Source organism: Notothenia rossii, assembly GCF_949606895.1.
Source record: "Notothenia rossii genome assembly, chromosome: 2".
NCBI classification, from domain to species: Eukaryota; Metazoa; Chordata; class Actinopteri; order Perciformes; family Nototheniidae; genus Notothenia; species Notothenia rossii.
The window spans coordinates 19,359,659-19,384,413 of record NC_136904.1 but is presented as its reverse complement, the minus strand read 5'-3'; the positions used below and the strand labels follow the sequence as shown (position 1 = coordinate 19,384,413).

Sequence of the window (24,755 nt, the reverse complement as noted above, 5' to 3'; positions counted from 1 at the left end):
CTGCAAGCTAATTGCTGGTGATCATGACGCAAACCGTTTCCAGGGTAACCCGAGTTTTGGAGTACCCGCTCCAGCATTTCCTCATCTGTTTGCACTCACACCAGCAGGCTGACAATGCAGCCGCTGCATCCTGTTTCACTCTGCAGTCAGCCAAACACACAGTACCTCGCTCGGCTTAACCCTTTCTACCGCTCCTGCTGCTGCCGCCCATTAAACATTAAAAGCAGATATGCAAACTAGTTATGACATTAAAGAAAGTAGGATGAGAAAATAATGAATAGTGTCTGTCACAGCAGTGCATCTGGATCCAATGACCAAAACACTCATTTAAATCGGTAGAATCCAAAAAAAATAATACAATTATTTACATTTAAGACACCTCTTAAAGACCCGTTATATTGTCAGCTGATTCAGCTCTAGATGTGGCATTCTTAAATGTTGAGCCACTATGAAAGCTACCTGTGGCAGCGATGAAGAGTTGCTAAGCAATGAATTAGGACATTTGGTCTTTATATCGCAACTGTTACACAAGGTCCTGAACATGGACGTTGACTTTGCACGTCACTCTCCTTCAGCTGAATAGATCAGCTTCATATTTCATCAAATAGAGTTATATTATAATAATCAGCTCAAAGACAGATTAACACTTTCACTAAAGATGGCCATATTTTCATATTATATAACACCTGTATTATAAATTAAACTGCGTATGCCACATAAGGCTTAATTCTTTCAAGCTGTTTTACTTTCAAATGGACCGAGAGAAATTATTCACTACATTGAAAATATAACATTTCCTTTTAATAAAATAAAAAACACACTTTTAACAGCAGGTAAAATCTTATTGGCTGTTATTTAAAGGTGATGCAACTTCTCTCTGTAAATACAAAGATTGGAAGTTTATAAAAACAAATTGTTTTAAATTAAAGCAATTTTACTTATTTAAAAAAAGAAAGTGCAAAAAGAATATGAGCTACAATGCACAATTCAATTGTGGTGTTCTCTTAAGTGTTTATGACGCATTCTGAGCATGTAAGAGGCCGAGGGTGGCCCAGCATGCCCAACAAGGTTTAATTTAATTATCCTCTGTTCAGTTAATTGTTTAAAGCAAGATGGATTTATTTACATGCCATAATCAGCATGTGGAGTTTTAACTGTAAAATAAAACTAAATGTTTTTCTCAGCATATAAAACTCATCCTGAATCAAACACACAATGGCCAGACACGGTTTGGTTTTGGTAACAGCAGACAGTTTCAATAAATGCACTTTCTCCACAGACAATACAAATAAAGAGGCTGAGGATGCAAACTGTAAAAATAGTATATTGGGTACTGTTAGAAAAATAGCACTCGTACAATATACATGTTTATATTATTTGCCCATTAAGAAAAAAATAACCACAATTTTTCTAAATCACAAATCTGCAATTACATAATAAACCAAACATGTATCTTTTGATTTTAAAACAAAATTCTGCTCTTGGATTTAACACTTATTACTTAGGAAGATGTGTTCAATTATTTAACAACATACACTTACACCACTGTGTGCAGACAGTGTCAGCCTTAACACTTCTGTTGAAACACATTTGAATGTATAAAACAAGGAATAGATTTTTTTTTAATTCTTAAAAAGCTGATAGCTCTGTATGATTTCTGGATGAATAAACTGAGTGGTTTTTCCGTTGCAACATTTTTCTCCCAAAGACTCTTTCTATTGCACCTCGTCTGAAGACGGACAATTTCTCCCTTTCACATCAGTGCTGGAGGCAGACACTATATTCTACAGCGCGATTAATAAGACTTGGCATTTTTTTCTTCTTTGCAATCACCCTGTGGTACGTCACTGGGTTGTGACGTCAATGTTATATCATTCCACATGGCTTTACAGCAAGCGAACGTGACAGCTGAGAGCTGCTCTGCGTTTTCACTGCTCTCCCTTCCAACCTTTCTCTCTGTAGCCTGCTTCTCTCTTCTTGTCTGGATGGGGGGTTAGTTAAGTGTATTATTTACCCCTGCCTGCCCCTGTGGAGTGGTAACCACACAAAAAGAGGGCCTTCTCCCTGAATTGCACCACCAGCAATGCCTCTAGGTCTTACCATTGAAGTAAAGCTTTTAGATGTCTGCCACTAAAAGCCCAAATACAATAATCCTACATAAGAAATACTTTTGCCACTTTATCTACTTCAACTCAAAAATGATACCGGAAATCAGAGATACAACATGATTTAATTGTGTTCCAGAAAAACTGGTAATTCATGTTGTATGAGTCGAGTGACTCCTTGTTTCGGATATAATAATTCTAAGGAACAATTCGATTAGAACAAATATGTTCGACAATGAGTGACTTGTGTGCAAGAAACAATTACATGATTAACAGACGTATTTAGGTCTCCTATTGAAGAAGAATTTAGCACAATAGAAGGGCACTGTTAATGCAATAAATCTAGGATTTAGTGCAAACCCCTGGCATTTGCAGTCAATCCATAAAGCTTTGGTTGAGCAAGAGGTTTTGAGTTACTGTGGCAAAACACACAACTGAGATTTGAAATTATCAGAGCAAAAATGAACATTCATTTCAGCTGGAATAGCATAATTGAGACAAAACATCTTCAACACTGTATAGAATGTGTTATAGTGCACTGAATGTTTGGCTTAAAAATGTGTAAATCATGTTTGCACCTTCACAGATTCAGAAATGTTCGTCCTCTTTCATGATTTCTATGAGCAGTCTAAACACTTTTTAAATGCAGTGTGTATAATAGTAAAGGCTCAGATGGCAGCAATCATGAAGGGTGTTCCTTTCAAATCAGTCAGATACATTTGAGGATGGCACCTTGAACGAAAGATGTTTCTCAGCTACAGACAGTCACGAACTCTAACACAACACTGCATAGAATACAAAATAGAGCAATGTTATGACTTATAATGTGGACATAAAATGACATGATGTGTGCAAATCATAAGCACCTGTTCTCATTATTGTTTGGTTCTTGCCTTCTTGTCAGGTTGTTCGTTGAATAGTAAAAAAAAAAGGTGAAACAATCAAGTATGTCATACATACATACAGTCCTCATTGATGTTAAAAATGTTTTAAAGAAGAATATACAAACTGACATCAATGTGATGAAACTATGAAGTATGAACGTTGTGCAATCAGACCATTGAATTTGAATATGGTGATCACTAAAACTGTAAAGATGTTACATATAACACTCCTTTGTAAATTCAGTTTTAAAATGTAGCGCTTCATAGGGCGACTGGGGCTGCGTCGTCTTTCAACCAGAAGGTTGTGGGTTCGATCCCAGCCCGTGCAGTCAACATGTCGATGTATCCTTGGGAAAGATACTTAACCCTGAGTTGCTCCCGATGGCATGGCCAACGGTGTGTAAATGTGTGTGAATGTTAGGTCCTAGAGTAAGGTACACTGCTCTGTGTGAATGGGTGTGAATGGGGGAATGACATGTAGCATGTAAAGTGCTTTGAGGGGTCTTAAAGACTGGATAAAGCGCTATATAAGTACATTCCATTTACCATTTACCATTCATGCGCTTGTGGCGATATATAGGTCATCAGAAAGAAAAAAGTCAGCTGAAACATACTGGCTATAGAAGTTGGGATGGGCTGAAAATGATGACGATTTAAACACATGCTTGTCAGTACCAGGGCATGCCTATTCCATATCTATATGTTTTTCTGTCATTTGGTTTAGGAAGAACATTGATTTTGTCGTTAATTATTGGCATTGCTGCCTGAATGTGTGAATCCAGGGGAATCCATAACCCTAAATAACATTGTAAAGAAATGAAAAGAAAAGGTAAACAAGAGTTACATTTGCAATTTTAGTCTAATAGATAAATATTGTGGCACGTCTCTACAGCCCCATTTGCATGTTACTATAGCATAAAGAAACACTACAATAACCTGCTCACAGAACTATTGCTCTTTAACACCAGTAGTAGCAAAATAAATCCAAAGTGTACCATTAACTAAAACAATAGCAACAGCCTTTGAAACATAGCAGAGATGTTGATCCATACACTGTGTTTTATTTTTTCGCTTTGTCTACACAGTGCACATTATTGCAATTAACAACTTATTAATTCAATTCCAGTGCATTAAAACCTTGACTATATGTATATATATATTTTAAAGAGGATATTCCCCAGAGCTCCCAGAATTGATTAGGTTTTAAAATCCCTGACAATTTTGTATTTTCTTTTCATCAGCGAGAAATCTGTCAGTTATACTGCATGAAACAAAAGTACTGTTGCTGTTATTACATGCAGTATGATATACAATCCACATCAATAAAGGATGTTGGTTAAACAGTTGACAGCATATTTGTTTGGGGTGTCCTGGCTGCTATACAATTCTAATCAGTACCTGACAGTATTACATAGCCAAAGTCTAACATTGTAATTATCAAACGGCTGAAGATGTTCTGAAAATGATTTCAATTTATGTATAAATAATTTTAAAAGCAAGTTTCAAGAATGAGTTCACACTGTCTGTTATCCGGGACCAAAACATCCTTATTTTCATCTATGATGTCAAAACTTTAAACAAATATTTTGATGATGAACTTGCCGTGTATAACACCTTGTGACTATTAACAAAAAAAACGCACCCACTCTCTGCAACTGAAAGCCACAAACACAATGAAGCTCTTGAACAGGGGAAAGGGGGGGTGCCTGGTGTGCAAAATGCGTGTGAAGATGAAGAACATGTGTGACATCACCAGTGAACCCTGAGTGACTCCTTTGCAGTCTGCCTTTGTGCCTCTTTTTCGCTGCCTCTGACGCAGAACCGTGTCATAAATACTGAGAAAAATCTTCATTTCAGAGAATAACTATTTTTAAGATTTGAGAACATCAACAACTGCTCTTCTCTACATGATGAGTTTAACCACTAATATTGTAAGCCATCATACTATTCCAGTAAGATCCATCCCAGCATGCAAAGGAAAGAACACCTTAGACAGGTTGACAGTAAGGTGCATCACAGCCATTATATAAACACACATCCGCACCAACATTCACCACGTTGACATAAAGGTGTCTTGGCATGAGGCTGGATAATCTTTTCAATTTTTCCTCAATATTGATTAAGACGCTTATGAGATATTCATCTGATAATTCAACACATTCACTAACTACCAAGTTTTTGTTTTCCCACAGTTTCTATACAACTGAACAGTTTACGTTTGTGCAATTTCACACAGTGTCAAATAAAGTCAACAGCTTGATGGAGATGTGGTAAGGCAAATTAGCTTACATGGTCTGTTTAGTTAAATAAACAGAATCCTGTTTTTTACACTCCAATGGAAAAAAATAAGGTGTAGTACTTTTCATTCAGTTGTAAGCTTTGGTGACCGCATTTCTGAATATCTCAACACTTAGTACTAAAAAATATGTAATTTAATTTAAGTTTGAATTGGAATTCCATTATTAGGATTGTTTCTGATATACAACTAGCGCTGAGATTCTTTCAAAAATATTTCATATCAGAATTTCTGTTGAAGGATATGCTTGTTGTCATCAATTTGAACAATGTATCGCAATATCTCTCTCTATATATATATATATATATATATATATATATATATATATATATGTTATATTTATAATCAATTATTATATTGCATGTTTGCCCAGCCCCATACAATGTTGTCTTAGTTCATATAGTTTATTTGGTAAAATGAAGTGCTTGCTGGGATCTTATTTTTGCAGGAAAAAGCAAAAGGTGAAATGGAGTATGGTGTTTATCTATTTATTTATTGTTTCATCCTCTTTTAAGGCCTTTGTGACTGCTAATCGGCTAATCGGCTAAAAAATGAAGTGGGAAAACAACTGCTGGAAAAAGCAAAACTGAGGCGCACGTGAGATACAATTTAGTTCTCTTATCGTCTCTTTTAGTTCTCTTATAGCAAAGCTGGGAGGACTCAAAAGCAATGCAGGTGTTGTTGGCTCAGTCAACTGAAGAACTATATGTTTGCTTTAAAATATACTTTAAAAATAATATTGACAGAAATGTTTGCTTTTACTGTATCTACACAGAAATTAAGACAGCAGCTTGTATCAGCTCTTTCCTTCCCAACTTATTATGTGCAACATGATAGTTTTCATTTAGAATGGATATCACTTGATATAGGTGTTGGTTTACAAAACAAATGCAAAGTAGTAAGGAGGATAACCTTGCAAGTTACTGTATGTAAACAGACTGGTTTTGTACAGCTTGTGCTGGCTTGTTTATACAAGCAAACAAACAAAAAGAAGAAACACCCGCTGAATGTGGACACTGAATAATCCCTGCCAGGCCTCACCATTATTTTGTTTTGTAGACTGCTTTAGTCAGGTGGGACTACAGGCCACAACACTTGCTTTGCTCCTAGTTGTGTTGTTATTGTGACAGCATGACACTCATTTCATTGATTATCTTGTATATTGGCTTAACTTCACAAATTAATATATTCCCCCCAAAAAATGTAGATAAACATTGCTGATTTCAAGGGTTTAAGGCAATTAAACTGCACATCTGAGCACCTTCATCCCACAGGTTTTACCCCATATTACGATTGTTGTTTAATTGTATCTGATGTATTCTAATTCTTGGCAGATAAAGTTATTATATTTTATTATATTATATGAATTTCTGATAGAAGACTGATTCTTAATTTTAAGTATGTGTAGGCTATAAAACACACCTTTTCATAATTTGTTGAAATACAGAAATGATGCAAAAGCTAATATACTACTTCTAATGACCAAATGTAATCTTATTAAAATATTTTACCAGAAAAGCTCAACTACCAGGAATGTACTTATTGCATCTAATAACTGTGTTAAGCTGATTTAGTTCTCAGAGGGAATGTTCTTTTTCTTCAGCAGTCAGTAGTTTGATTTGCTTTGTGAGCTTTATCATGACATAATAAGACTGGGTGTTTTCCTCCTCTGCTGCACATGTGCACTCGGGGTAGCAGTGGATGATCAGCGGGCCTACTTTAGAACAATAACAACAGACACGGTCCTGCAGGGAGCACCTACCTGTTCTCTGGATATGCAGGGAAGCGAAGGTCTGCGAGGCATTTTACAACTGCCATAATAGCTGGTCGACGTTTCCCCAAGTGAAACACAACTGGACCTTCTCCTAGGTCTGATCACTGGGACCTTTTCCTCCGCGGTGGAAATCCCACCCGGTGCTTCCCTCGACGGGTAGTAGCGGTCAAAACAGAGCCCCAACAGGGAGCCCGAAACCCCCGCAAAGCAGGCGAAGAGAGGTCGGAGCAGTGCTGGCAGACCGCTCAAACTTGTGAAAGAAACCAGCCACACAACGCTGGCAAAAACCAGGATAAGAACACTGTGTTTGAGTTTCAGAGTTGGAATCAGTGTGAGCAGACCCACACATCCCAACACGAATAACAACCTGCCCACCATTTGCATCTGGTGTTGGTCCTCTCCCCATTGCAAAAACCGCAAAACAAAAAAATCCCCGAGGTAACACGATGCTGGTAGTGACAGGAGCCAACATTTACTGCTCTCCTTCTTCTTCCTCCTCAGGTAAAAGGTGAGAAAGAAAAAAGCACATCCTATGCTGAATAAAGGACTGATGGACTGGGAGAAGCCCGACAAAAAAGTCCGCAAATCCCACAGCGAGTCACTTTGCAAGCTCCTAGAAATGAGGAAAGAAACTGCGAAGAATACAAACGCGCCGACGTAAAGGGCAGATATCTTTAACAATTTTGAATTAAGAATGTCTTCGTTGGAAAACCTGCACACGTTAAACAAAAATCCCCTGTGATGGTCCTGTTTGAGAGGGGTGACGCAGCTCTTCACATAGCCGTTCCTGAAGCCCTCTGAGCTGTTTACACTTCCAGCTCCGTCGTGGTGCCTTGTTTTACTGTGCAAAAGCTCTCCTTCCTCCCGTGCAGACATGGCTCGACTGTGCCTCCTCGTATCCACGCTAAAGTCCCCCTCTTCTAATATTCACGCCGTGTTAACGCTGAACTACATGACAGCAAATGCACTCCATGGTCACTCAAACGTGCTCCAGCACTTGGACTAAAGAAAGAAGGTGAGATGTTGTTTTTACAGAAAAGGGGCTCCATGTCGCCGCCTAGAGGCCACACACCTCAGTGTTTCATAAATGTGGAGCTCTGAACCAATCCTGAGCTGCATCATTATTATAACCTACCGTAATGTAATCAAATCACTGATCCGCAGTTAATGAACACACTTTTAAAACGTTTTCGTCGAAAAGAGAAAATGGCACCAAAACTGACACTTGTTTTCCATACTGCCCTCATGGAAAATGTACAGTCACCTTTGCATAAAGAAAATCCACATTTATATAAAATAATGTAGCCCTGTTGCCCTATACAACATTTTAATAGCCAAGGACAGTCACTTTTTGGAGTCAGCATTGTATATAGGTTTTTAACATGGATTGATCAGTTTACCTGGTGTTCATTGAAATGTAGCTTGCCTTCTACTGTGTTTTTTTTTAATGCTTTCTGGATGTAGTGCTTTGTGTTTTAATTTACACATTATAATAGCAGATCTTGCACATGCAAGCCGAAGAAAATGTTCTGCTATTTTTTTTGGCAAATAAGTAGACAGTTATTTTCTATTCTATTTTAATATTTACAACCTTCTAAATTGTAAGTGTATTTGTTTCAGGTATTTATTTGTCTATGTTAATAGTAGACACTTTGAATATGACTATTTTAAATAGACAATTGACTTTAGTCAACAGTTCCAGAGTTTGTCACACTTTTGAATGTGACTACATTGATTCGCATATGTTTTGCATAAGCCTGGAAATAGTCTATTTAGTTTTAAGTAAAGTCCTATTTTTTGTGTTAATATTATTTGTTTTGATCAGAAGTGTCACCATTGCGTGTCGCTGCATCATGGTGCTCTGGGATCGTTTGCATAGCCTGCCTTCAGTCTGGTATGAAGATTATCGATTTAATAGATCAGCAAAACAGTGTAACCGACTTTAAATGCCGAGTTGTGGCAACATATCTAAACAAATTGTTAACGTATTTTTGCGATAAAAATGCACAGACAAAGGTTGAGTTGACGAAACATTGCCAACTAGTACAAGCTTCCCCATAAGTAAATTAGCTTGTTGACATCCTAACATCAACATTGTAACATGATAGACCCAGGAGTGCCTGAATTAAAGACTACTATTGATCCATGAGAGCTGCCAACTTGAACAAACACGTTCATAAAAGTACAAATTCAAATATACGGCTAATATCTAAACCTAAATAGTCGTATCAACGTTAACAAGTTGACAGCATTTAGATAAACCTCTCTAATGTTATTAGTTTACACCTGTGTACCTGCTGTGAGAATAAGTCAAAGTAAAAGCTAGGCAGTTAAATGCACATTTCCTTACAATGCATGCAGCAACAAACATTTTTCATATATTTTACAACAACTCACCTGGCTTGCCAATAACTCACTGCTCTAGTTTCTCTTTTGTTAACTGACTTATAACTTCTCAAAGTACATTTTACATTTATGTTTAATTGAATGTCTTCTTGCAACCAAAATGTAAATAATATCCCACTTTTATATTGTGTTAGCTGTAATTCAGCCCATAGTTTTTTATTTGTCAGATAGTTAACATATTTTTTTCCTCACTGTCAACTTTTATATTTCAATCTTTTAGTTCTATTTGGAGATGTCTGGATTGTATAATTTTTTACTTTCCAATCTTTTTTATTTCTAATTATGTGTAATAAGAAAATAAAACAAAAATAAATCCCAATGTTTGATTAATAAAGTATATCTTATCTTATCTTATAATGAACCAAACAATAAAATATAAGAAAAGAGAAAAAAATAAGCTGTGACTGTCACTTTAGGTTTCTCACACATTTTGTGATTTACACAGATGTAAGGCCTTCTTGGAACCTTGAAAAGCTAGCTTGGATGTAGTATCTTAAATAAAATGTCTTAGCCTGTGTTACTAGATGTGTGCCACACAGACTAAGTAAACAGGTGTGACATGATGTGTCTCTGAAAAGTAAACATTACGTGTTATAATAGTAATAATGTTATTCAGTGTTTACTGTTGGTTCAGTTTTGTCAGCTGGGTAAACAATGTTGACCTTTAACTTAACTAATGTGTATATTTCGCCTCTTCTTTAGATATGTAACCAGTATGACAGAGATGTTACTCTTTGGAGACATGAGGTTGGCCTAAATGATTGGATTTTGTTCACCATTATCACAATTTTATTTATTTATTGTTTGTTTTTTATTTATGTGTTAGTTTTCTATGAAATTCTTCATTAATGTTAAATTATTCAAAGGGTCCCTGGAAGTGGCAGTGGCAGTCAGTTATTATATATTTCCTCCTTTACACTATTTTTGAATGATGGTAGAAGAGGAACTACAATTGAAACCATTCCCAGAGAACAGGATCCTTAAAGTAGAATACAATTAATTAAATGACAATACAATAAACAATCTATTTGTTATAGCAAGCATAAATAAAGGGCATGTGTTCTATAGCTGAAAAAAAGTTCTGCAGTGTCAACAAGTACTTTGCTCTTGACTTGAACCATAAACCTTTCTTATCACGAAAGCTTCCACTTTAATATATGTAAACACTTCCATGGTAGTGGTTGTTAATCAGTTAAGAATGATTGCAATACGTTGTGGTGTTGGCAGCCATACAATAGTGTACAATGTCTAAGGTAGCTGGTGGTCTGCACAACTGACATACATTAACAGATTCTCTGAAGATACTAAGATAGCCTACTCGCCAATTGTTTTATCCACTGAATGTATCAATAAGGCTTAGCTTCCACTGGAGGGTGCTGCATTATATTATATTCCATTATATACTATTTGTTAAAACACTAAAGTAGCTATATTTAGTTCCCCCAAAATAATGTAATGTATTTGTGATGCAGGAATCATATCTGAAGTAATTCTACTGAACCAATAAACTTTAAGTGGAAGTTGAAATTCACTGTGAAAAACAAAAAATCAATGATGTTTTTACTAGCTGTACAAAGATTTTTAAAGTATATTTTATTTTTTACAATAACATTTGCTGCAATTATCACTATTCACAGATTTGAATATGAACGGGCAGTGAGGTCAAAAACGTTGTTTAGTGTATTGCATAATAATAATAATGATATTATTATTATTATTATTATTATTATTTATTTCACCCTGTTTTCATCCACTTACCATTTAAATATGTACGATTTATCCACCGAATTACCAGAAAACATGATACATTCTTAAGTTCATCTTCTTCTTCATATATATATATTGTTATCAACAAATAAAGTATTCTAGGCCTATAAGTAGGCCTACGTAATGTGATAAGGCAAATCAGCTTTATTTCAAAATGTCAGTGCATTGGCAACAGGCTGAGTGCAGCTTTATAGTGGCTTATTTCTTTCAGTTCATATTTTGGGAACTCACTCAGGGAGTCAATATCCACAGGGAATCTGAACAAATAGTCTCATACATTTGACCACGGTCCGTCAAATTCACTGGTGGAATACAGAATAATTCGTGTCTTGCAACATTATACAAATTTAAAGAGCGTGATATAAATAATTGATGTAATAGTTATAATAGTGTTTTTGAATGGAAAACGCTCCTTATTATTGCTCTCGCGTTTGAGCCTTCCGCCACACGGTAGCAGTGATGTGGCTCAGAAAGTAATCTTCCACGTCAGTAGGAAGTGGTAGGGAACTACACAGACAGCTCGCCAAAGGGAGCTCCTGGGACATGTCACAGATGTAATTATCCAAACCTGGATATCGAAGGCCACTTCGGAGGATAAAAGTCTCGCAATAAGGTAGGTAAAGTGATCCTCTTGTTGACCAAGGTGATATTTTCTCTCCCGACCCGCGGTATCTGCTCAGGCAGCTAGCTAACGTTACTGTCCACCATTTCATTGCTAGCCTGAGCAGAAGCTAAGCTGGCGTTTGCTAACATTCGCTAGTTAGCGAATAATCACATATATTAACTAAATCTAACCAATTGTATAGTCCACTTAGTAATTAATGTTTGCCTTTTATTCAGGTTTTGCCACACAATTGTTGTTGCTATCGCAGGTAGGGCCATTACAACTGTAACAGTAGCTGCAGTGTTGTACCAGGATTTTAACGCTGCGTGTCACACTTTCTGGAGTTGAGCTTCATTCACCCACCTTATTGTAACCATTCCGTCTATGAGAGTGACATTGTCACTTAAACTGCCTCTTCTGTCACAATGACAGCTCTTGTCTCTGTTTTTGTGATGACAGCCATCGCGTTTTTACATAATAAAGCCGAACCTAGCAAACACTACCATTATGTAACTAAGTAACCACCTAATGTTAATTACATCTATCCAAAGACAACTCAGTATTAATTCAGCTCCTCCTTTTGTTACAACTAGGTGCTGGTGGAATCACCTGTTGGGGATGTTTTTCTGAAAGAGTTTTACATAGAAGCCCCACAAACAAATGCCTCATTGATCTAAAAAATCACTTTTTAGGCAACACCTGTATAATGATAAAACATTTTGAAGATACCCTTCATTATTTTTCTCCATTTACTGTTCCTGCCCAAGTCTTTCAGGGTCTAAAGACTCCCAGAATGTGTTGAGTCAGATAATCACCCAGGACTGATCACAAGTCTATGGCAGGGCAAACACTAACCTAATACATATTCACAACTACTTAATTGATTTATCATGCATTCCTTTGAAAATATTCTGGAAGGACCTCTGGTTTGTGAGGCTGAAGTGTTAAATAAACAATGAGACAATGTCCTATAAACATGCAGTTAAATTCCGTAAATAAGTAATAAAATCATTATTTTTACACTTAATAATGTTTTTTTCCCCCAGTAAAAGTAAGAATGTGAGTGATATAATAATTACTTATAACAGTTTGCCATGCCTTCTTTGCCTGCTGATGAAAATGTTAATGAAATATGACCCAACAGTGCTTTTTCCTGTTTCAAGGACATGATGCTATTCAGCAAATGTATGTTGTTTGTGTCCAATGTTCATTCAGTTTTTTTTTCACACATTTGCTTTACTTACTGTATGTTTATGCATCTGTGTAAAAACAAATTCTCCACCTTTTTACTGAACCTACTCTTTTACTGTTTCTTGCAGTTATTGTCCAGTGATCGACATTCGTTGGGATTCTTCTAAGACAGTTACAGACCGGAAGCAAAAATGATGGCTGCAGAGAACGTGTGTTACACTCTGATCAATGTTTCATCTGAATCAGAGCCTCCTTCTGAGGTCACACTTAAGGCTGATCTAGGTAACTATTCTTACAGTTCATTTGCATAGCTACCTTATTTAAACCTTAGAGGGACTATATTATTTTTCTACATTCCAACTGCAATACATTTGAGTGGAATGAAAATCAATGTATGCTGTTTAAAGTGTTAAAAGGCTTAAAAGAATCAAAAGCAAAACATATTTTCCATTAAATTAAGTTCTTTCCAATTTAGGATAACCCACACATCTCAGTGTCAGCTAATGTCTTAGGAATTATTTCTTTAGTAGAATGTTTTTCCACTAGAAACAATTTGCAGCCAATGTTGGTTTTAATACATAAACAATATGAATCACTCATCAAACAAGTGAACATCCCAAAAATCATAATGCATGCTTAGGGTTAAGCTGATAGTAGTAGTAGTAAGACACATTTTTTTCTACAGAAAAGGGGGAGATCAAGGCAAAGACCGAAGCCCTGAAGAAGGTCATCATCATGATCCTGAATGGTGAGAAGTTGCCAGGACTGCTGATGACCATCATCCGCTTCGTGCTGCCTCTTCAAGACCACACCATCAAGAAGCTGCTGCTGATTTTCTGGGAGATTGTTCCCAAAACCACCCCAGACGGAAAGCTGCTGCAGGAGATGATCCTGGTCTGTGACGCCTACCGAAAGGTAAGATTCATCCACTCAAGCTGTAGATCTGTATATTTCTTATATCAGGTGTCCTGTCATCAATATACAGCATGGAAAAGAATGCTTGTTATAATCAGAATGGGAACAAACTAAACAGCAGCACGGTTCGGCAGTGTTGTGACTATTGAATCCACACCATTTTCATTTTCCTCACTTTTTTAATTTCAGGACTTGCAGCATCCAAACGAGTTCATCCGTGGCTCCACTCTGCGCTTCCTGTGCAAGCTGAAGGAGTCCGAGTTGCTGGAGCCACTCATGCCAGCGATCCGGGCCTGCCTGGAGCACCGCCACAGTTACGTGCGCCGCAACGCCGTCCTGGCCATTTACACCATCTACAGGTACAAACTGTTAAAGGTTTTATGTGCAGTTGACTTTCAATATAAACATATGTTGTACTTTATTCACTGTTGAACAACAAGCAGCTTATGATCTTTATTTCTTTTAGGAACTTCGAACAACTCATCCCAGATGCTCCAGAGTTGATTCATGATTTTCTTGTCAATGAGAAAGATGCCAGCTGCAAGAGAAATGCGTTCATGATGCTGATTCATGCAGATCAGGTCTGTCAAATATTGCCCATTTCCTTATTTTTCTATAATTGTGTGCCGCTAGACTTACAGTATCTATCCCAAAGGTATAACTTACAAATGTCATTCACATCTTACAGGATCGAGCTCTGGATTACCTCAGCACGTGTATCGACCAGGTTCACACTTTTGGCGACATTCTCCAGCTGGTCATTGTGGAGCTGATTTACAAAGTGAGTGCCAGCATTAAGTCTAATTCATCTTAGTTTTGTAGTTTAACAGCATACTGCCACAAGAGCTGCTTTGGTGTCTGAACTCTTGCTGTGTTTCTTCTGTCTGTTAGGTGTGCCATGCTAACCCCTCTGAGCGTGCACGGTTTATCCGCTGCATCTACAACCTGCTGCAGTCCTCCAGCCCGGCTGTGAAGTATGAGGCTGCTGGCACTCTTGTTACCCTCTCCAGTGCTCCCACAGCCGTTAAGGTACATCACCTGGGTTTTGTCAATATACCGTATATATGGTAGTGATATTGTACTGCATTGGAGCGAGTAGCAGTGATGTCTTGTACAGTCGTTTATTCATCTTTTGCTTTGTCGGACTTCAGGCTGCAGCCCAGTGCTACATTGATCTGATCATCAAGGAGAGCGACAACAATGTGAAGCTCATTGTTCTCGATCGTCTGATTGAGCTGAAGGAGCATCCCACTCACGAGCGTGTACTCCAGGTACGTTGAATTATTGCTGTTTTTTTAAAACTACAATTACCCATCAATAACCTGTTTTGGATTGATAGGATATAACATCATATAAGCAACAATAATTACAACAAATATATATGAAAATGTACAGAATACATTTTTAGAGTCAAAAGCAGCAGAAAAGTCAGTAAGATATAAAAATCTAGCAAACGTAGTTATATTAGGACACTGCAAGAGTTTGCTGAGCCTACAGTGCTACATCTCTGTTAGGAAGTCATTTTGTTTTTCACCAATATATTTGTGTTTCTATCCAGGATCTTGTGATGGATATCCTGCGTGTCCTCAGCACTCCCGACCTGGAAGTCAGGAAGAAGACCTTGCAGCTGGCACTGGACCTGGTTTCATCTCGCAATGTAGAAGAGGTAAGTGGCGCGCAGTATATCAAAAGTTATTGTTGTTGTTATTATTTTGTCCAGGCGTGTACACAGACAAAACAGGTTATATACTGCCAATAAAGTGAAATCTATTTTCTTTCCAGTTGGTGATAGTTTTGAAGAAGGAAGTGATCAAGACAAACAATGTAACGGAACATGAAGACACTGATAAGTACCGGCAGCTTCTGGTACGCACTCTCCATTCCTGCAGTGTGCGCTTCCCTGACATGGCGGCCAATGTCATACCTGTGGTGAGTTTCCTGTCATTTAAACACACCAGTAACAAGATGCTCGTGACATTTGTTATATTTTATAGCTTTCTGAAATGGTCTCAATGGTGGTTTGTATGTATGACACTATAGGCGTATTCACACCGCAGTACTTTTCCCACAAAGGTTCATGAGAACTCTTTAGTTCTGACGAACTAAGTTCAGATCGCGTTCACACCGGAATAAGTTCCTGGGGGTGGATTAGGCAAATGAAGCCGCTGACGTCACTTCTTCTTCTTCTGCTTTGGGTTTACTGGCAGGCCGCAAACAACTTCACGGCGTATACTGCCATCTGAAGTCCCCGGCCGGAAGTCCCCGAGTAAATCGCCAGAACGCCGACACCTCCTAATCTCCACCGCTCCCATATTTTCTTTTGTGTTGCCATAAGTTAGTCTCTAATACTAATGCAAGGATAATAAAATGGCGGCTTCACAAAACTTTTCCGCCCAGCCAATCAGACATAGGAACCTTTTTCTCCCACCAAAGTACCTGCTCTCTAGCAGGGACGGAAAAGGGGGTAAAAAAGGTTCTGATGAACTCATTTTAGTTCCGGCTCTTTTTGGTGTGAACGCGACATTTCGGAACTATATCGGAACTAAAGTGGAAAAAGTAGGGCGGTGTGAACGCGGCTTATATAATAAAGTATGAGTATATAGTAAGGCTTTTCTACGTGTTGTTATGATTTACAGCTGATGGAGTTCCTCAGTGACACTAATGAGGCAGCTGCTGCTGACGTGCTGGAGTTTGTGAGGGAGGCCATTCAGAGGTTTGACAGCCTGAGACCCCTCATCATCGAGAAGATGCTGGAAGTCTTTCACGCCATCAAAACTGTCAAGTAAGGCTTTCTAAGCACATTAAGGGGAATATTATACAATGTCTTGGTAATGCCATCCTAATAGATATAAACAAAAGCAGGTACAATTTAGGTTAGACTATTTTATATGGATACATAGGCAAGTCAATCAACAAATAAGTACATCCTTTTCTATTCAGTTTGTGTTAATCTGGAGTCATTACTCGTACTAATACTAAAGATACGAGCTGAACTGTCATTTTGTTCTGTCATTGGGCACATGCTTTTTATTATACTATGTGTTAATAAAGAGACTCATGTGAGGCCAAATCACACACTTGAGTTGTTCTTCAATTATGTCTACTCTGAAATGATGTGATTTAAAAAAGGGTACAAGAGCACAAATATCAAACATATACAAACCAACCTTAAACAAAGAATGAATTTGCCTGATTTTGGTCATTCTGGTCTGATAGTCACTTTATGTTTTACCTCAAGTCACATTTGTCGAATGCCATTTGGGTAGGTAGTGTATCAATACAGGAGTACGTAGTTCTGTCAATGCTCTTCAACATTGTCACCGTTGTGTTAATTCAGGATCTACAGGGGAGCGTTGTGGATCCTGGGAGAATACTGCAGCACCAAGGATGACATCCAGAGTGTGATGACAGAAGTACGCAGGTCCTTGGGAGAGGTACGTCCATTATTATTATTCAGGGTGTCCCCCGGTCTTAAAAAGTATTAAACGGCATTCAGGTCAGGTCGTAATCATTGCGTAGGTGTGTAGTGTGATTCTGTGTAGTTTATTTATGGCATCCCGTTGGATTTGACGTCATCTGAACAGGACATCGCACGCTCACTGCTTGATGGCGCGCAAAGCTCCGTTTACGCCGGTTGTTAAACAACATCGTTATGGGGAAATGCAAGTTTGCGTCCAAATGGTTGGAAGATAAGGAGGAAGGACAATCAATACTGTATATAGTCAATGTGAGGTAAAGTGTGTCGCCAATGTAACCGGTTAGAACTCGAAGTGGCCATGAGGTCTTGAAATGTATGGAAAGGGTCTTAAAAAAGGTCCTAAAAGGTATTACATCTGACTTCAGGATTCCTGCATATACCCTGTTATTAGTATTAAATGGAAAAAAGCTCACTTGACAAACCCAATTGACCTAACATCCATCTCTTGCCTGGACAGATCCCCATCGTAGAAAATGAGATCAAGAGAGACTCGGGGGAGGTGAAAGCAGATGATGAAGTGAGCGCGGCTCCAGCCCAGAAGCTGGTGACAGAGATGGGAACCTATGTGACGCAGAGCGCCCTCAGCTCCAACAGGCCTTCTAAAAAAGAAGAGGATAGGTAAAGAAAGGCTCATTATTCTCCTCTAATACTCCATTGATTGTCTGCACAGTGAACTCACTCAATAAACACTGCTTCTGTTGTTCCAGACCTCCACTCAGAGGCTTCCTGATGGACGGAGACTTCTATGTGGCAGCTTCCCTGGCCACCACCCTGACCAAAGTTGCCCTGCGTTATGTTGGAATTGTTCAAGACAAAAAGAAACAAAATGTATGTCGCCCTCTTTCCACTCTACTGACCACTTCTGTCAAAAACAATGAACCAGCTGACTGTTTCTCTAACCCCTGTTGTCTTGCTGTCCCCTCAGTCCTTTGTGGCAGAGTCCATGCTGATCATGGTCACTGTGCTGCACCTGGGCAAGTCCTCTCTGCCCAAGAAGCCCATCACAGACGACGATGTGGACCGCATCTCGCTGTGCCTCAAGGTCCTGTCGGAGTGCTCGCCTCTTATGAATGACATTTTCAACAAGGAGTGCCGCAGATCCCTGTCACATATGCTGACTGTCAGACTGGAGGAGGAGAAGCTTTCGCAGAAGGTAACGCTATTCAACCTCCTGTTATTTAACCAGCTGAGGCATCGCCACAAGAAGAGGAAGTCACATTTTATGTGTAAATTGCATATTTTTTGACCCAGCACTTATTTATGAATGTTACAAATTCAGTTTTATGTTTGTAAATATACATATAGTGTTTATAAGACAAATGCGTTTTGTTTTTAAGAATGTATTGCCTTTTTTAAGAGCTTTGAGCAACAGGAAAAGTGCTTTATAAATAACATGTATTATTATTATTATTATTTATGGCATTAATTTATGAGGGTGTCAGCGTCTCTTGACAAAAACATAATTGCTCCATATTTTTGCTGATAAATGTAACTTGATTCTAATTGAAATACATATGTCTCGAACTAATTTGTTTTCACATCTTGGCCTGACTATTTAAGTGTCTTGAATCTTTCTTGGTGGGACAACTATATGCTCGATTATCCCCTTCAAAATAACCCAATGTGTTTCTTATTCTGACCACAGAAAGAGTCTGAGAAACGAAGCGTAACAGTGCAGGCAGACGACCCGATCTCCTTCATGCAGCTGACCGCCAAAAACGAGATGACTTCTAAAGAGGACCAGTTCCAGCTCAGTCTGCTGGCTGCTATGGGCAACACTCAGAGGAAAGAGGCTAATGATCCCCTGGCTTCAAAACTCAACAAGGTACCCCCACAGGCTCTGCACTGCAACTGGAAATTACATTGAGAAAGATCAACTTGGGAATTATATTCATTTGTTTTGAGATTTTATGCATTTGTTCTTCCATTTATAACGCATAAATATTTGAACACCTTAGTGTGCCTTTTGTGGAGTTACTGTTTTTGATTGCACAGTGGCAACAAAAACAGTTGTTTCGTTTGGATTTCATATTCTACCATTTAAGTTGTTGCATTATTTATTTTTTATTTAATTTGACTGTGGGTATAACAGTTTTGTATGCAGGGACACACACACAGCTACGAGTATCATTTTTCTTTTTTAATCCTGCTGCTTGAGGTCTTGCTGTGCAAATGCACTGCTGTTAAAACCTTGTCAAAGTAAATGGTATACAAATGTACTTTTGAATTGCTTACTGTGAGGAAAGATTTGTACTTGCATTATAATTGATGATTAAATGTATTCATGTATTTTTGTCCACTCTAGGTGACCCAGCTGACAGGGTTCTCAGACCCAGTGTACGCTGAAGCCTATGTTCATGTCAACCAGTATGACATTGTGTTGGACGTGCTGGTGGTCAACCAAACCAATGACACTCTCCAGAATTGCACTCTTGAGCTGGCCACTTTAGGTTAGTCTGTTTTTTTTTTCACCTCACTGGACATACGAACAAGTTCTCCCCTTTAATGATGATCAAGCCCCTCGTATTTTTTTGTTACTAGTCGTTATGTTTGCATTCCACTAATTGTGTCCATCCCACAGGTGATCTCAAGTTGGTTGAGAAGCCTTCACCTTTAACTCTGGCTCCTCACGATTTTGCTAACATCAAGGCTAATGTTAAAGTGGCCTCGACTGAGAATGGCATCATATTCGGAAACATTGGTAAGATAATCTTTTCGTTTATCGTCTTAAAGGGCCCATGTCATGCTTTTCCAGTTATTACCCATCCCCTTGTGTGTTATGAAGGTTTTTATGCATGTAAACGGTCTGCAGAGTCAAAACCCTCAAAAAAGTACACCCTGTAGCGAGTAAAACTCTAACACAGAAAATACCTCCCCAAAACGCCTCGTTGGAGATTCATCACTGATACATCATTGTCCAATGTTTCTTCCGGGTACGGCTTAACGTCATGCGGTACCCAGAACCAAATGGACCAATCCGTGGAGCCGTTACGTGACGTCCGCGGAGCCGTTACGTTAAGCCCCCTGCTGATTGGTCCAAATTGACCAATCCACGGACTTCCTCACACACACACTCAGTGCATGCAGCTCTGCGGATCTCTCCTCCCTGGCTGCAGGCTGATAACAGGCAGTTGGGATCGCGGTGAAATTCTCTCTGCAGACCCATTCTCACAGCGTTTATCAACCTTTTTCTTACTCAATATCAAACCACACTTATTGTTTTTACTTCGGCTGTGACTTTGTGTGTGCTCAGGGTGAGTTTGGCTGTGTTTCGCTGTGTATCACTAAACAAGGAAACCACACCTCCACGGAGCTCAGCGCGATTCACAACGTGAACCAACCAATCGGAGCACACTGGGCTCACAGGGAGGGTGGGGGCTGGAGCTATTGGAGCTGCAACGAGCTGTTAAAGGCAGAGAGGGAAATTCAGTGAATACACGTAGTTTACAGAGATGCTGTGTGAGAAACCAATGTGAGTTTGGAAAATTGCACAATATAAATCTATTCTAGTAGACTTCAACAATGGAATTCTGATCAGTGGAAATGGCCATGACATGGGCCCTTTAATAGAACTTCAGCTCGTTTTGATCTCTGTAACCAGAGAAGTAAGTCTAATTTGTGGGGATGTTTGATCCTTTCTTTCCAGTGTATGATGTGTCGGGAGCCGCTAGCGACAGAAACTGCGTCGTCCTCAGTGACATCCACATTGACATCATGGACTACATCCAGCCTGCGTCCTGCACTGATGCAGAATTCAGACAGATGTGGGCAGAGTTTGAGTGGGAAAACAAGGTAGGCTTTGCTTTTCTACTTTGTGGCTAGACAGATTGGCTTTAAAAAAGTGTGTTTGATATCATTTGTCATACACACAGGTTTTTTGTACTTCCTACATTCAAAAATCCATAAACCAAAATCCATATTTAGGACTGTGAGCATTGAAGATGTTCCCTAATCAATCTTTCTTTTTCATAGGTGACAGTGAACACCAACATCACTGATCTGAACGAGTACCTTCAGCATATCCTTAAGTCCACCAACATGAAGTGTCTGACTCCTGAGAAGGTTGGTATAAGACATCACATCAACAGAGATAATCATTTAAATGAGGTTTTAATGCTGGCTCGACCAATAGAAATAAATGAAATAGGCCATTAGTTTTGGTGCTGGTGCATTTTGTAACGAATCAGGTCAATCCTCTGGTGTTGTTACTCTGTACTACTCTCAACTCTTATCCTTCTTTTCTCACAACCCAGGCGCTGTCGGGCTTCTGCGGCTTCATGGCTGCCAACCTCTATGCACGTTCAATCTTTGGCGAAGATGCCCTGGCTAACGTCAGCATCGAGAAGCCCATCCACCTGGGGCCTGATGCTCCTGTCAACGGACACATACGCATTAGAGCCAAAAGTCAGGTGGGTCTCAGCTGCTGCACCATAAACCTTTATACATCTAAGAAGTAAAGGCTTTGTTGAATTTATTATCTTTCAACTTGATAAATGCAGCAAATTAGTCTTTTGGAAGGATACCATTGAATTAAATACTTTATTGGACGAAATGGCCAGGGAGAGTGATAATGTGAAACAGCCCATAGCTCTGTGTGATGTTGCTCTAAAAGATTTTGCTCTTATCAGTGTCTAGAAATGCTATAACAATAAATCTTCTCCTTTCTTTCACAGGGGATGGCCTTGAGTCTCGGAGACAAAATCAACCTCTCCCAAAAGAAGTCAAATGTCTGAGACAACTCTGGTCCAGCTGACCCCTCTGCTGTTCTCTTTCATCCTCCATCTTACAGTCTTTTCATCACAGCTAATTAAGAACTCTATATGGTCAGTGGCTTTCCGCTGTTTTCTTTCTTTCTTTTTTTTTTTACATCACCTCTGTCTGGAAACTAAATTTCAGTAATGTTCTTTCTCTGTCCTGTTTAATTTTCAATAAACTATGTATTAAAAGAAAGACTTAATTTTGCTTAATGCTTTATTCACTGTCACTGATTTTGTAGTTTAATTTTGGGCAGATTTAACTTAATGCTAAAACAATTATTTAAAAAATAATTATTGTTTGTTTGCCCAACTATTCAAAACTTTATATTAGATTTATCGTTCTTTGTGCCCAAGTCACTGTTAAAGGTTTTAATTGATTCATTCATTCAACTTATCGTGTCAAAAGCCATATTAAGAACAGTTGGACATCTGTATAGAGGAAAAGAGGATGAGGTTCATGAGAAGGAGTTTCTCATTTCTTTATTTAGAAATGACTGTTGAAGGGTGAAGTTTGGAAAATACTTTATAGAAGGCCATTGTTAAATGGCTTTCACCTTGTGTGATCTCGTGCACAGTGTGAAGATGAACATCAGTAGTCCAGTACCCCAACAATGGCATCACGAATACTCTTAAATACATCCATATCCTTAGCTTGGACACCATTTATTTTGACCTCAGGTACTACTGAATATTGCAGTGATTTCAAAGGTACTCTCAAAACCATCTGCAAGTGTTACCTTCACTGATCAAATGAGATTGAGATGGATTAGTGTTGGCAGAGAGTTACATATTCCACTTTCCCTCCTGTTTATGTATGAGTAAAGGGACATTTCTGGGAATATGCCAGATTAAAGGGTCACAACCCCGGTCATACATTTGCAATATCTCTGAAATCTGTCTCTCCAGGGGTTTAGATAAAGGCTGAAAGGTGGCTTTGAGGTCAGAGCCTCAGCTGCTAAAATAAACAGCTGGCTATCTGGCAGAAGTTACTGGCCGTTTCTCAATGTTGAGTAAAGCTGCTGCAGAGCCACTATTTCAAGTATACTACATCATTGAGTGGCTCCGAAGGACTTTAAATGCCCAGCATTCGGCGCCACTCAATGACGTAGTATACTTGAAATTGAGAAACGGCCACTGACAACCTACTGTCAGCATTGTACGGCCTCTTTGGATTTATGTTAGATATTATCCATCATTATTACAATTAAATCTAAACTCCATAAAACCGTTAGCAAATACACAGGGTGTAAAAGCTTAAGTTTTTCTATTTTGGTGATTTGTCTTGTACACAAAGTACTCGTACATTCTTTGATTTATCATTTTTATAGGGACCCTTTTATAGGGGGCTGTGTCTGTGAAACAGTGTTTGTAAGTGGTTTTACTATATAGCACCAAGCCCAGTGTCAAAAATACTTTTCATTGTTCAAGGTAACTGTGAAAATATATATATATCTTTGGACACTTTCAGTTTACTGGGCAGTTTTTTTATTACGCCTGTCCTGCATTTTATACAAAAAATGCTGCTTCATTTCTCTTTCTCAGCTGCTAACAAGCTTGTCCTGAGCTTAAGGCCTTATGGGTGAGTTCAAAGGTTTAGCACTCTAACTACTCTCCATAATGAAACAACTATTTAAATGAATGCCTGAAACCAACTTTCATACTCTCAATCAAGACTTTGAATGACACATTAGTGCACTGTTTCGCATCCAGCCTCCTTCTTCTGACACTAGGTGGCGCCACATGTGTCGAATCAAACAGTGCTTTGGCACCCTGCACATCATAATCCTGTAGTCAGATTTGTCATAACATGGCATTTACTTGACATGTTGACATAATACAAAAAAGTCATGCTTGTACACACTGAAGTTAAGTCTGTCCTTTCAGATAGACTGGCTTAATTCTATTTTTCAGACTGAGTGCCATTTAAGTGACGTAAAAAATCAGAGTCCATCCCTTTTATTTGCACCTATCATGAAAACACCATGTGACCACCATTTGACTAGAATAAGACAACCTTAAGCCTTTGAACATTAACTGTCACTGTTACATGGATACACTAATAAAGGTGTATCTGAGAGGAACAAAAGTGAGTTTTATTTGTGTTTATATTATTTATTTTTAGAATTTACATTACGATTTGATATTTATATCAACCTTTTTATTGGTAAAATGCACTGCTGATAATCTAATTAGATAAACACTACATTTTCATGGAAAATTACTCTTCTTGTGCATTGCTAAAACGTAAAAATTCCTTGTATCTGTAAACCTATAAATTAATAAAACCGATTCTGACTCTGATTTCCAATGACTGAAGAAGGCCGATGTAACATTTTTATATTTACTGTAACCAATTACCCTTAACCTGGTGTTGAAATCTAATATGAGATGTAAAAATGTTGTTCTTCCAATCGAGCAATGCAGACAATAAATAAGGGTTTATAACAATTAAGCAGTCGAGATTAGGGAATAATCAGAAACATGATACTGCAGAGCTTGTCAATCTCCTGACTTTGTAATTTGCTTGTAGCAGTATACTGTATTTCGGTGAGTAGTTTCTTCTTAATTTTTTTAATTC

At 38.4% G+C, this 24,755-nt stretch overlaps 2 protein-coding genes across 3 annotated transcripts in view; one reads left to right on the top strand and one right to left on the bottom strand.

The window, feature by feature from the left end:
* Nucleotides 1-8,083, bottom strand: part of pde3b (phosphodiesterase 3B) — a 48,843-nt gene extending 40,760 nt beyond the window's left edge. For both annotated transcript variants that reach the window (XM_079663137.1, XM_079663138.1), the window contains exon 1: nt 7,048-8,083. In XM_079663137.1, coding sequence (XP_079519263.1) covers nt 7,048-7,935 — 888 coding nt within the window. In that variant the 5' untranslated portion in view covers nt 7,936-8,083. The remainder of the gene's footprint in view (nt 1-7,047) is intronic.
* Nucleotides 8,084-11,686: 3,603 nt separating this feature from the next.
* Nucleotides 11,687-22,370, top strand: copb1 (COPI coat complex subunit beta 1). Its single transcript, XM_079662880.1, has 22 exons — nt 11,687-11,845; nt 13,156-13,309; nt 13,713-13,942; nt 14,132-14,301; nt 14,409-14,523; nt 14,631-14,723; nt 14,834-14,971; nt 15,094-15,213; nt 15,501-15,608; nt 15,725-15,871; nt 16,579-16,724; nt 17,280-17,376; nt 17,878-18,038; nt 18,128-18,248; nt 18,346-18,573; nt 19,066-19,245; nt 19,726-19,870; nt 20,002-20,121; nt 21,067-21,212; nt 21,393-21,482; nt 21,674-21,829; nt 22,094-22,370. Exons 2-22 carry the CDS (start codon nt 13,219-13,221, stop codon nt 22,151-22,153), a joined length of 2,862 nt encoding a protein of 953 aa, XP_079519006.1. The 5' UTR covers nt 11,687-11,845; nt 13,156-13,218; the 3' UTR covers nt 22,154-22,370.
* The last annotated feature ends 2,385 nt before the right edge of the window (nt 22,371-24,755 follow it).

Bases quoted from the DNA above. Each gene is read 5' to 3' on its own strand.
- copb1 (XM_079662880.1), top strand. From the start codon at position 13,219: ATGATGGCTGCAGAGAACGTGTGTTACACTCTGATCAATGTTTCATCT. The intron at 14,724-14,833 runs GTGAGTGCCAGC...TCTGTCTGTTAG, and splicing joins TTGTGGAGCTGATTTACAAA to GTGTGCCATGCTAACCCCTC. The intron at 19,871-20,001 runs GTTAGTCTGTTT...TCCATCCCACAG, and splicing joins TCTTGAGCTGGCCACTTTAG to GTGATCTCAAGTTGGTTGAG.